Source organism: Struthio camelus, chromosome 2 (genome assembly GCF_040807025.1).
Source record: "Struthio camelus isolate bStrCam1 chromosome 2, bStrCam1.hap1, whole genome shotgun sequence".
Taxonomy (NCBI): Eukaryota; Metazoa; Chordata; class Aves; order Struthioniformes; family Struthionidae; genus Struthio; species Struthio camelus.
The window spans coordinates 64,644,173-64,657,804 of NC_090943.1; the positions used below are offsets into that span (position 1 = coordinate 64,644,173).

The 13,632-nt window shown below is 39.0% G+C and overlaps 1 protein-coding gene across 6 annotated transcripts; it reads left to right on the plus strand.

Moving 5' to 3' along the window:
* The first annotated feature begins 70 nt into the window (after positions 1–70).
* On the plus strand, positions 71–12,067 carry UPP1 (uridine phosphorylase 1). Of its 6 annotated transcripts, none has more exons than XM_009684522.2 (9): positions 71–367; positions 872–966; positions 2,549–2,619; positions 5,977–6,094; positions 6,605–6,763; positions 7,399–7,513; positions 8,083–8,292; positions 9,800–9,946; positions 11,386–12,067. In XM_009684522.2, exons 3-9 carry the CDS (start codon positions 2,567–2,569, stop codon positions 11,523–11,525), a joined length of 942 nt encoding a protein of 313 aa, XP_009682817.1. In that variant the 5' UTR covers positions 71–367; positions 872–966; positions 2,549–2,566; the 3' UTR covers positions 11,526–12,067. The 6 variants fall into 6 exon arrangements, with proteins under 6 accessions (XP_009682817.1, XP_068792205.1, XP_068792204.1 ...); XM_068936103.1 differs by having other exon boundaries at positions 337–416; XM_009684523.2 differs by lacking the exon at positions 71–367 and adding an exon at positions 422–500.
* The last annotated feature ends 1,565 nt before the right edge of the window (positions 12,068–13,632 follow it).

Sequence of the window (13,632 nt, forward strand, 5' to 3'; positions counted from 1 at the left end):
CCACCGTGGGGAGCGCCCGGCTCTTACCTGCCCTCGCCGGCAGCCGCGGGGCGACGGCGTGCGTGCGGGCGGGGGTGGAGGAGGGTGTGGGGTGGAGCCCCTGCTTGCCCCGCGGGAGGAGCGGCTGGCGCCCTCGCCCCCTCTGCGAGGCGCCCGCCGCGGCTGCGGGGAGCGGCGCGCCGAGCTGCCGGGCAGCGAAAGCCTCGTCGCGCTGCGGCGGCGGCGGCGGCGGCAGCAGCCTTGGTTTCGCTTGCTCTTCAGCGCCTCGCCCCTCCCTGCGCGGATGAGAAAGCCAAGCGCAGCGGGGAGGGCAGCGCGGCGCAGACAGCCCTCGTCGGGACGTGCGAGCGCTGCTGTGCCTTGGAAGGTGGGTGTTCCGCGGGATACGTGTGCAGGCAGTACTTTCGCTTCCTAGTGTAGGTTAAGGGGGATTGCGTGGGGGTTCCTCCATGTTACAGAGCCGAAGGAATCGTGCGGATGCGATCGGTATCGCGAGGGAGGTATAATCGGTCGTACAGTCTGAAGAGGGGAAACTGCAGGGTGAAAATTATTTCTGCGGTGATTTCAGTGTTCCTGACGATGGATCAAAACCACATTAGAGCTCCTCCTTAAAGATACCGATAATTCAGGTTTTCCTTTTGAACGCATTGTTCTTCAACATCAGTTTTAACTTCAACCAAGGGAGATTGTTAAGGTTTTTGACGTGTTTATAACAAATTTCTGCTTGTTTAAGCAGTGTGAGAATTTTGTGAGAGCTTTATGAGAGCTATGTATGTAGCCCTTTATCTGTCAGGCTGTCAGCTACCACCTGATTGCTGGAAGGGTCTACCGTGGAAGAACTGCTTTATACTTTTCTTCTGTTCTTGCCCAGGCATCCGTTCAGCACTGCTGGAGAGAGTATATTGGACCTTTGGACTGTCAGAACTTTGTTCTGTTCTCAGTTTTTTGAAGTACATCATTACTTAGGTGAGCAAGGAACCAAAAATACTGTTAAAAATCATGTGATTGCTTAATACTCTGGATGAGAAGTGAATATCATTTTTTATTTGAAGATATTTGTCCTCTGTGTACCTAAAAATAACTAGTAAAATATTAATGGTATTTTTGCTATTTCTTCTTAATGTAACTCCTTGCTATTAGAAGTCTTGGCACTCTAGTTTTCTTGTAATGGAGTATCCTTTGGGCGAAAGGCATCGTTTGTTCTGTAACGTATGTAGTATTTTATAGTAGTGGTGAGAGTAATGTGAGTAATATCCTGTAGTAACTGACTAATCATACAACCGTAGGGATGCATAACTGATTCTAAATAATGGCTCTTATACTTTATCTCATTTAGTGTAGATTCTAAAATACGTTTAGCATAAGTTAACCAAAACTTCTTATATACTAGATAATGAAGGTTATTATTGTAAATGAAAAAGATAAATCTTCTTTATGAATTTGAATACATTTCCATTATTCAATGACTTTTAACATATAGACTTCAGCTTTATTTCATCTGGCTCTTTGGTTCTTCTGTTCCTCTTTAAAAATTCATGCATTTTGTAAGTCTGTTGTAAAATCGGTTTCTATTTCCTTGTAGTGTAATCCCTAGGTTGACAACGCTTAAGGATTACAGGTCTATCTGCATAGTATGTATATGCTGTCAGGCTATTTGCTGGGGAGGACAGGACAAAATTTTGTGATTCAAGACTTCCTGTAAGGGATTCCCAGAACGTACCGACTTCTGCACGTAGCCTTAGTCATTTCTGAAAAATACTAACAAATGAATCATTCTGTTGTTATAAATAGACAAATGTAACACCAAGCCTATGCTGCCAGTACTGTAACAGAATTCTAAGTTAAGGGAAATGCAGAAGGGAGAAGTTTCATGATATAGTTTAGGGTAATAGGTTAGAAAAAGATGGATGATAGACTAGAATGCTATGACTTTTTGGATTCATGTGTGGTTTAGTCCCTGCCCTTAGGCTGGTGCAGATAGACATGCTATTAAGGTCAGTAGGAGGAGTTTAATGAAGGGGATGTTATGGCTAAGATGCTTCCTGGGGCTCAGATTTTAGGCATATAGCAGTTAGGGAGAACTTTGGAGAACTTCTGAGAGCCAGAGGTAAAAGGTAAAAACCTAGTTCAACAGCGATTGTCACTGTGGAAGGTACAGAAGAAGAGGATTAGTTTGTTAGCTGCAAGAGCTGGGAGTCCCTCTGGCCCATGAGCCAGGCATTCCTCATGCTAAGAAATAAAAATAGTAGTGGTGGGGGGGGGGGTTATATTAGGAAGCAATTAGTTGAGGCTACAGCGTTTTGAGTGTGGCGATACTTGGCTGTAAAAATGACATGTTCATTTTGCTAGAGTAAGAAGAGCTACAGTGAAGCTAGATAACTTTTTTGGTTTTAATGTTTGTGGCAGTATGATCTATATGGACAGTTTCTATCATTATTGATGACATTAGCTTTATATATGGGACTACTGTGATGTAAAAGGGTATGCAACTTGTACGCATCTTTACTTCGTTTACTTTGCTGCATTTACATCTTATTTTTTGATACAGTTCTAGGTCTAACCACACATGGCTCCTGGTATCTCAAATGACAAGAAAACTGAAGATGAACAGTCTTCAAAGTAAGATTAAAAACTCAAATTAAGTATCTTGTTCAAATTTACACTTAACTTTCTCTCAGAACTCTAAAATTCTATATGGTTCATTGCGTGCTTATTTGATGTAATGCAAACAGTGTGGTGCAAAATGCAAACAGTGTGGTGCAAATATCAATTGTAAGTAGGTCTATGCTTAAACAGTTGTTGAAATAACAATATAATTTAATGATAAGATTTATTTCTAACAGAAGTCCTTTAGCAGGTCAAATGCATTTAGTTGAGTTTCTAATAGAAGCTGTTCTGACAAATGGAGTCTTTATCTGCATTAACCATACCAGTGCAGATGGCTTTGCTGGATAGCCATTTTGGTTTATCATGTCAGTGAATTTTCCAATAAGTTTATTTTATTTATTTATTTATTTATTCATTCATTCCAATGGATTGCTCAAAAGTCGACTTTGGCTTCTGTCTCTGGCTAGATCTACCTGCTTCAAGAATTTGAACAAGTATTTCAATCTATTTGTCTCATCCTGACTGCAGACTTTTTTCAATGAAACCGCAGGTACAGGATTAGTCCTCCGGTATTCATGTTCTGTGTAAGCCAGACCCCAGAAGTTTTAGGTGCTTTACAACCATGTGAGGGAATAAATTTTCTTCTCCTGAGAGTTATGGTCCAGGATCTTTATCAGGCAAACTTTGCCTCTACTGTAAATCCATGGCATTGGTCCTGTGTACACATAATAACTTTCTCACTTTTATTGTCCATTTAACCCCAGGGTCCAAGTCTGCAATTAGATCTGGATTGGCAGCTAACGAGTACCAGTTAGTAACAGCACATAACTGCAATGAGACTGTGGGTTGAAGAGTGTTTTTGGTAGGATATGAGATGAAAAAGGCAAAATGTAGACCCAGCTGAGGAAGGAAGCTATATTTAGGCCAGGCCTGAGAACAGTGGTGTTGGCAAATGGCACAAAAAATTTCATTGTGCTTTTAATACAGGCCTCGCCTTTTCCCGGTTCATTTCCTTGTGTCTCAGAGAGCGAGGCTTTTTGTTGCTGGTAAACTCATAAAGGAAATGGTTTTTTGCTTGTCAGAGAGCAAATTTTAAAATGATTTCAAACCATATTCTATTCGTATCTACAAGCCATGCCAGTGAACATCAGCACAGCCAGCTATTTGATCTACATTAGTCACCCATTAAATAGAGGTAGGGATGCCCAAAAAACCCAACGAGAATAGTTCAGAGGAGGCAGCCTGGGGATTCTGCTCACATGAGTTGGCAATCTCCTGGGCCAGCTGTGTCCAGAGGATATGGAGAGAAAGAGAGGGAAGAAGAAAGGCAACCAAAGCCTTTAGTTCCACCACAGACAAGATTTGTAAGAAGGGAGGCAAATGGGGCAAGTGGGAGATGAAAAGGAGTCATTACTTAAGGAGCAGACAAACCATCTGCTTTGTTAGGCTGCTTTTTCAGTCACTTTCTTTTGTTAAATAGAAGATATTTGCTAAATCGTGTTTAGTTCTCTGCATTCAGAGTCTGGTCAGATCTTTCTCTTTTAGCTCCTTTAGCTTCAGTAAACTGCTTCTCCGGTAGAGATGTGTTGGAATCCTGGGAATCTTACGTCACAATTGTATGAACTTGTTATGTGGATGTTAGATCCGGACAAATAGTTTCTGCATTCAGTTTCTTCCCACTGGTGGTTTAGTGCCCCTTTGTTGTTGTATGTGTGTTTTTGTTTTTTTTTTTTAATTATAGTATCTCACTATGCCTTACATGGATATGTATTATCAGCAAGGCTGAAAAAACACCTTTTTTAATACTAGATTTTCTTAACCCAGTCATCGCATGGATCCAGTCTATGTCATATGTAGACATGAGCTGAGCTAGTGTAATCATAAAGGTGGTAGTGTTTGGTGGGCAGGGATGAAAAGAGTGGAATGAGATGATACCACTTACTTCGGTTGCGCTTTGGCTGCTGGACAGCTAGTGACATGAGAAAATTTGAGGAACAGAAGCAATTGATATACTTGGAATACTGGGTGTTTTCTTTTTTTTTTTTTTTTTTTTTTTTGAGGACCAAGTTAGTGGCCTCAATATGGGCATCTAGACCATTTTAGTCGTCTTAAAATAACCAGTACATCCTACACAGGACCGGTAGATAGGCATAGGACCTACAGGAAAGCACTACCCTTCTGCAGAGGTGTCAGAAGACAGACAAGGTAGCCTAAAGCATTTAAAATAGCGCTGAATGCCTGTGTTTAGGCTACAGAGTTGTTCCTGCAAAGTCTTAACAATTTTTTGCATCAACTCCAGGCAAAATGTTTCTTTTTTTTCCTCTTCTGACAAAGCAGGCTGAATTTGCTGAGCCATCCTGTGACTGCAGTGAGCCTTCATTAAATTACTGTCGTCATCTTGTGTCTGGAAGATGTTCAGTGCTTGGTTTCATCTCTTGGAAACTACTTTGAAGTATTGGCCAGTATTTTAGTTTAGCCTGTGGTTTTGAACTAGTGTTTCCTGCCTGTTTTGACTGAACATCAGATAGCGAGCACAGAAGGCAGAAGTTTTTTGAATCATTTACTTTCCCTGTCCATGACTGAATTTTCTGTGAAGGTGATCCCACGTGTTAAGTACTTTAGCTTTTTCTCATTGCCTTGACATTTCCTGGTTCTTCACAAGGCCTTTGTTTTAGCCATATCCCTTCCTTACAGTAAGCAACCATAAGCAGTATTTCTAAAAAGGAAGTGATTTCTTTTTACTTTCTCTTCCCTCTCCCTTTCACTTGCATTCTTTTTCTTCTGTGGTTTTCTCTTTGCTTCTGATGTCCGTTTGCTTCTTTCCTCTCCCATTTTTGAGCCCCTGTATTCTTGGCCTCTTGCCATGTCAGGTTCTTTCTTCCTGGCTGGTTGGGATGCAGCTACAGATGGAGCCAAACTGCTAGAAATTCCTTTTGGATCTATGTATAATCCCAACTCTTCCCACTCCTGTCAAGTAGCTAGGAGGGTCAGGCAAAACACAGGTCAAGTTTGCTTTTTAACGTTGATGCAGGTTGTCTGTGTAGTAAGGAGGTCTAACGAATGTTCCCTGCTCATCATAAATCCCCACCCTCTTTCAAAGCATTTGCTTTCTGTCATCTGTGTCTTTCTTCAGCAGTTTTATCCTGTGCTATGAATGCAACACTGACTGTGCAGTTTATCACAAGATTTAAGGTGATCATGACATTTAGGATTTCCTCAACCTGATGCATAAGGAACCAAATTAAGGTTGTGCAGGCAGCCTTAAGCTGTGCATTTTCCAACTTTTGCTGCTTGACTTTGCGAAATCAGTGTCTGTTCAATGTAGGCTGTTGTATATACTTAATATTTTCCATGATGCTGTCCTGATAGAGAGAATTTTATCCACCTCTGCAACCCTCACCTGGAGAAAATGGAAGAAGACATCCTGTACCATTTTGCTCTTGGGACTGGTACCCATGATTTTCCTGCATTGTTTGGAGATGTAAAGGTAAGAAGCTTCATTTCATTCAGCAAGTCTAAGCCTTTCTGCGGAAGGTGAAAGTGTAACTTATGTCCAAAATGAGACTGAATATGGCAGCACGCCATCAGTTAAGGAATGAATGAAAAAGGATAGGATTTTGCGGGTTCTTACTTGTTGATGTCAGAATTGAACAGAATTAGGGATAATTGTGTTTGTCTCTGTCCTTTCGTACAGTGAAAGACAAATGCTGCAGTGTGCATTCAGGCAGAACTCCTTTTTGGGGGGGCCTTGAAGTCAGTATTAGGCTTTTACTATTTTCAGCTTAAACAGGATGAAGGCCTTTGAGGGAGCGAGTGATTTTTGGATAAGCCCTGTTCTCGTTTTTCTTCGTGGCCTTTTAGAATGATTAGGAGAAGAACCATAGGTGGGAACAGCTTTTTATTAACTGGAGGTCTTTGCACGCTCATATTTATCTTTGCTCTTTGATATACCAAATCATGTAACTGATTGTGTTTTATTGAATACTGTCTACACCAGTTTGTATGTGTTGGAGGAAGTCCTTCGCGGATGAAAGCTTTTATCACCTACATAGCTGAAGAGCTGGGACTTGGGAGCCCTGGTTATGAGTATCCTAACATCTGTGCGGGAACTGACCGTTATGCAATGTACAAAGTGGGCCCTGTTTTATCAGTCAGTGTAAGTGACCATTCAAAAAGCAGAATCAGAATGTGAAAATATCCTGATGTACATCAGATATGGGGTGCAATTCAATGATAGTGTTCAAAGTAGATGATATGAAAGTGCATTTCTTTTAAATGCCTAAGAGATAGAGTCAATTTGTAAATCTATTTCAGCCATACTCAAAAAGGTCCAGTTCAGTGCAAGTTAAGGTGAACTTATTTGCTGAACTTTGTGACTAAACCACGATGTCTGTATTTTGAAAGATTTTAGCTCAACTACACTCACCAGCACTTCAGGTCGGTAAAAATTAGTGTGGGGTTGTTCTTAGGTTTAAGAAAAGTTTTGTAATGAAATGCAGTTGTAAGCTATTAGGAAATGACAGTGCTTATACTTTTGAAAATGTAAATAATTTTAAATTCATTATTTTTGGAAATATTAAACGTCATTCTTAACCCCTCAAAGTTGGTGGGAGTCTTTCTGTTTATCTGCAGTAACTTTCCAAAAGGCCCATAGGCTGGGTTTGTATGGGAATGAGTCAAGTGACTTTTGGAAAGAAGTATCGTGAAGGAGCTATTTTGTTTAACTCCTTCTTCCAAATTTATTTTGTATTGTTTGTGAATATTGAATATGAATTTCTGCTTTCATTTCAGCATGGTATGGGCATTCCTTCTATTTCCATCATGTTGCATGAGCTGATCAAACTGTTGCATCATGCAAAGTGTTCCAACGTAACCGTTATTCGCATTGGCACTTCTGGTGGAATAGGTATTTCCCTGCTTGATTTCCTTTTTCTTCAAACTAAAGTGTCTCTGTAGGAGAGTAAAGCATCCCTGTGGAAGTAAGTGACTGACAGCCAGAACTGTTTCCTCCTCCTTTGTGCAGAGCGGGGAGATGGTTTGAAAACACTTAATCGTGTATCTTTTTTTATTTCTTCCTGGGTCCTAATTATCCATCCATACAGAAGAAAGAATTATTTCACTTCTTCCATAATTCCGCAAGAAAAGGCAGTTATCTGCCTCTCTAGATAGGCAAAATGCACTTGAGATTTGAAAAACTGAGGAGAAGGCCACTGCTGTCCTATATGAAAAGTGTTAGATAAGAAAGAATATACAATGGAAAAGTTGAAATTTTTCTTTAAAAAAAAAAAAAAAGAATTTATAACAACAAGCTGAAACAGCTCGGTATGCACAAAAATATTCTGTGAATGAATTCAGGGGCAAAACTTACTGACTTTAACAGGAGCAGGTTTGGATCATGGTATATGTTTTTATGTGTGTGCAGAAACTAAGCCGTTAACTACATTATGTAGCTATATCTGTTTCTTTTTACTGCAGGTCTGGAGCCAGGCTCAGTGGTAATAACTAGGCAGTCTGTAGATGCCACCTTCAAACCTCAGTTTGAACAGGTTATCCTGGGAAAGACTGTAATTCGCAGTACAGATCTAGATGAACAGCTAGCTAAGGAGCTGATGCAGTGCAGTAAAGAAATCAATCAATTCAATACAGTCATTGGAAACACTATGTGCACTTTGGATTTCTATGAAGGTAAGGCTGGCAGTGGACTAACAGAAGTGTATTGCTAAGCATGAGCAGCTACATACTGAATTGCATTTTAACACTAAGGCTGCGGTCCACTGAGAAATGTGAGTCCACATTCCATACTTTGTCTTATTGCCCATAATTGAGCTATTTCTCTTGTATTTAAGATTAGCCGTTGTGCTAAGCATTTTGTTGTACAGCATTTTAATTTGCGGAGACTTATTTCCCCCTAATTCTAACTGATCCTCTGAAATATCTGTAATTCATTATATGCTTTCCATGTGCTTGTCATTTGAGTGTTTGTCACAACATTTTTGTGATTTACTGTAGCATCCTAGTGGATTAGAGGAATGAGAATTGTTCATGGCTGTCTTTGTTTTGTGCACTGGTTAATAACCTAAAGTCAATCTTTTCTAGCAGAAGTGTGGGAATTCTTCTCCTGCACATTTGGAGCAAAGCAAGGATCAGGCAACTCAACACAATATTTTGCTAACTTGTGTCAATGCTGTTATGGAGAAGAGGCGCATCTCCAAGGCTTACTCTGGATAAACATAGACATGTTTTTTCCGGTCCTCCTTAAGTCTGTTAAGAAAAATCTTTCAAATCTTGCAAGAACAGACTGTGGACAGTATCTGATGCTTCTTTCTCTAGGTATTACTGGTTATCTCACAAGAGGTAAACTGCACAGGGGAACACAGGATCTTTCTAACGGTGTTCAGGGTTGGTCAGGAGCAGACAATGTCACTTTGTGCATCTTCTCAGGCACCAATTACGAGTCCTGGCTACACTGGAAAAAAGTGTCAGGATGGTTTTCAACTTGTACAGCAAAAATTGAGAACAGGCTTAAGGACATTAATTTGGGACTACAGCTCCTGAAAACAGAAAGATACTGAGTAAAGCACTGTCATTTAACTTTATATAGCCTACTACTGCTTTTTCTGCAGCTGTTCATCTTAACTAATTTGAATAAAAAACCTTTTTCTCCAAAAATAGCATTAGCATTAGGTAGTTAGTTAAACAGACTTTTTATCTCTTACTTTAAGGAGTCAGTAAGTAATAAAACGTTCATCCTTTTCCACCGTTAAGGTTGTATCAGGAAAGCATTTTCAGGCCTGGAGGTTTTCCTAGGCGATGGCTAAGCACACAAAAAATACATAGTACTTCCATCCAGCTATTGTTTGTATAGTTTGCTGCAAAATTGAGACATACCTCACACTGGGAAATTGCCTGTTATATTTTCCTGTTTCTGAATTTGATAAATGAAGCTGGAGAACACCAATTACATTACTATGATTTGCATTATAACAAATGCAAGTAATATGGAGAAGCTCTAGCAATAGCTAAGAATCGCTTTGTCCTTTTTTTCTCTTGCATGTGAAAACAAAGGGCAATAGTAAAAGCTGGACACTGTATAAGGGAAATGGCAATAGTCAGGTGTTTTAGAATTTGAATGAACATAGAATTTGTTCTATGATTTCATCCATCTGAAAATTTCTATAAAATGGCTTTGTAGGACAAGGCCGGTTAGATGGTGCAATCTGCTTATACACTGAAGAAGAGAAACTGCGATATTTGAAGGAAGCTTTTGATTCTGGAGTGCGAAACATTGAGATGGAATCTTCTGTCTTTGCCGCAATGTGTAATCTCAGCGGTGTTAAAGGTAAAATAGCTTAAAGCTACTTTATTGAAACTATATGGTATTTTCTGCAATACAGGTGACTTAAAGCATAGAACTGCAAATAAATGTTAAAATAATATGCCTTCTACCTTATCTATATTTATGCTGGTTGGTAAATATATAATCTCAGCTCTGGCTATGTTTCTGTTAGTATGATTGCATGACTTGTCATGTGTATTCAAAACTCATGCAAACTTCTTCACATAGTTCTTGTACAGTTTTAGTCCTTATCAGTTGCTATTCCAGTCCTTGGTAAGCACATAAATAAAAGTACCTAATTATCATATCGCACTAATTTGTTTTCTTTAGTTAGTATTTGAAGTTTCCAAGAAGCAACTGGTTAATTTAATCAGTCAGGTGGTTCTCATATACACAAACTCTTTGAAATCACTTTCTGAGCTTGCATAACAAATTGAAAAGGTATTTTATATAGTCTTACGGCTGTAATTCTTAAATAGTTATGAACATTATGAATACACCATTCCTAATTATAGAATGAATTTTTAATTTTTTTACGCAAGCTACCGAAATAATTTTCGGTAAAGTTTAAAACAAAAATTTAAGTGACTAAAAATAATGTAATACAGTGTACCTGTACTTATGTTCCCTACAGTCTCTAACTTTCCCTCACAAAGCTTAGATGATAAATTGAGATGTCCAGTGAAGAATATTTGGAGTACTAGGGAAGTCTGAGAAATGCCAAACACCCTCAGTTCTTTACTGAGAGTGATTAAAAAGTCAACCCATGATATCACTATGCCTTTAGAGAGCATGCTCCATGTTGCGCTCTGCACTTTGTGGGTCTGTAACATATATTACTGGCGGTGCCCTGCAAATTGTTACCAGAAGCTTCAGGTATGGAAGAAAGGTGGTAGAGCTCAGTTTGAGTGAAAGGAAGGATTTTTAGCTTTGGGGCTCTGATTACCTGAGTGGCTGTGGATTAGCCTGAGATGATCTAAGAGATTCTCATCTATTTGCCCTGCTCTGCCTCCGTGAATGTAAAAGCAACTCAATTATTGGATCCTAAATGACAGGGTTTACAGGACAGAGGTTTAAGTTAGGGATAAGGTAGATGGCAGAGGGCTGTAACTGTGTCTGCTAGAACAGTGTCTCTGATCAATTCCTATCAGTTAGGACCTGGATACTTGTGAAATATAATTCCTATTCAGAAAAAGAAGAATTAGTGATGTAACAATGAGTATCTGCACATGCCTGAGAGCACTTGCTTTGTTAATGGTTTCGTGATTTGTCTTAAACTATTTTTAACTTTTTAATATCATCCACTGTTACTGTGCACCGTTTACTTGGGTTTGTTTTCTCTCATATGTTCTACTATCCCAGTTCTTTATTCAAGCTTATGCTTCTGGATTGTAAGAGTCCCAAAATGTCATTCCTAACTAATATTGTCTTTTCCTTTCTAGCTGCTGTGGTGTGTGTCACTCTCCTGAATCGGCTCAAAGGGGATCAGATTAGTAGCTCACATGATATACTTGTGGAGTATCAACAAAGACCACAGAGATTAGTGGGTTATTTCATTAAGAAACGTCTTGGGAAAGTATGAAATACTCATCTTTGTTTCATAGAAGCAGAAGGCCAGTGCTTTTTCACAGCTGAAGTCATGGTCACAACTTCTGTGCAATAAAGGTCTTTTGCCTCAGAATAGCTTACAACATTCTATGTGTATGTCAAAGTTAATCATTTATATCAGTGTGCTTTGGCAGCAGTATATGTTGAACAGACTTGAATTAAGATTAGCTTAGTTTATGTGTTACTGGGCTATGAGTCTTTCACTTTTCTATGAGCTGGAAAGTAGGTCTGCTGTGAGGGTCTAACTTACTGTAATGTATGAAAAAACTTTATTTATCCATGCTGTTAAGGAAAAAGACTAGGGAAAAAAATCAAGCTTTATACAAAATACTTGCAAACTCCCAAATTAAAATCAGCTTAAAATAACTAATTCCTTCCTCATTGTTTAAAAATATATAAATTATTGTAATGACCTTTGCTTCCCTTCATAAAGAAAACTTACAGGGAATGCAGTTTATTTTCTGCCAACTTTGACAAATAAACAATACTATTTCCAAATATTAAAATTTCATGAAATTCCAAAGTGTGGGACTGAATTTCCTAAGCATTAAGCACTTGACTCTGAGCTGTAGAATATCTGTAATTCTCAGATACTGATCCAACACTGCCCGTTCATACTCCTGTTAAGGAGGCGATTGAGTCTATGCCCAGGAAACTTACGCATATAAATAATGTTGCATTGTAGAGTTTGAAATCTCTTGCTGAATCAAGAAGAAAAACCAAAGGCGCTCAGAGGTGGTGTATGGCATGTTCACAGGATTGCATAACGGCAGTTCATTTTCTTCCTCTCACTTTATTTCTTTTTAAATTGGTTTCATCTCTGTCTTCAGAACATAACCCTTGCAGTGGTTCCCAGAAGTGGGGAACACCTATTGACTGTATATGCCACCACACGCATTTCTGCTAATTTTTCCATTACCATTGGCCCTTTTTTTGTTGTTGTTGTTTTTAATATTCCTAGCTGCTTTGCTGCTGTGGTTAGAATATAAATATGTGGTCAGCTAAGGGAAATGCATTTATCTCTCTTCTTCTGCAATGGATGGTCCAATCCCACTGGGAGTGACAACTTAAAAGGGTTTGAATAATCTCTCAAAGCAGCTGTTGCTGATCCAGCTAATGCATTGTGTGTGTGTGTGTGTGTGTGTGTGTGTGTGTGTGTGTGTGTGTTTTAGATTATCGTAGTTGGCAACACTCAGGTCAGTATAACATCTAAGTGGGAGTGATGTATTAGTAGGCCTGTTGACAAAGAAGTGGCAGAAACTCCAGAAGGAATTAGGTGAAGATGTTCAAAGTGGAAGGAATGACTCCTGTGAATGGGAATCTACCAAAGGGTATTAATATCCTAAAATTTATTGATCTTTAGATTGGGGAACATAGTGGGGATGGACAATGGAAAAGAGAAAAATTTTGTATTTTTTTTAATCCAAATATTTTGTTCTTGCTTTACTAATTTAGTCTTTAATATAAAAAAACACATTTTCTCATTTTATACTCAGAATATACAATGAATGTAAGGTTTTTTTCAGAGAATGCATTTTCTTTCCTCAAAGTTAAGGGAAGGAGTCAGGTGGGAAGGCCTCCATGTTTTGTTTGAATGCTTTCTCCTTATACGTTTTTAAAAAAAAAAAAAAAGAAAAACCTTTATCAAGACAGCAGAGAAACATCTAATATGATTGTGTTAAGCTTTGAGGAAACATAGTACTGCAGCTCTATTGGAGATACAAATCTGAAATGGTGTGAATTTTTTTTTAAAGGTAGGGCAGCAGGAATCTGTGGAACCTGTGGCAAACAGAAAAAAGATCCCAAATTATGTAACAGTGTATAACAGCTGAAACTACACAGCTTTCATATCAACAGTCTTTATAAAGTAGGTACTTCCATCATACAGTTGATGCTTTCCTGTAAGAAAGCTTTTATGTAATGCATGATGAAATCTAACTATCAGTGTGGTCTGCCCTAGTTGGAGCTAAGGTTCAAACGATCGTGAAGTGATGCAACCGTTCTACAGAAATGAGTACACAAGACTTCATTTTACAGTCCCTAGCAGAAATCTCTAGAAGACTTTAGCCATTCACTTTCTT

Coding starts and splice junctions, on each gene's coding strand:
- UPP1 (XM_009684522.2), top strand. CDS start 2,567: ATGGCTCCTGGTATCTCAAATGACAAGAAAACTGAAGATGAACAGTCT. Junction 6,095..6,604: donor CATTGTTTGGAGATGTAAAG/GTAAGAAGCTTC, acceptor TGTCTACACCAG/TTTGTATGTGTTGGAGGAAG. Junction 7,514..8,082: donor TGGCACTTCTGGTGGAATAG/GTATTTCCCTGC, acceptor TTTTTACTGCAG/GTCTGGAGCCAGGCTCAGTG.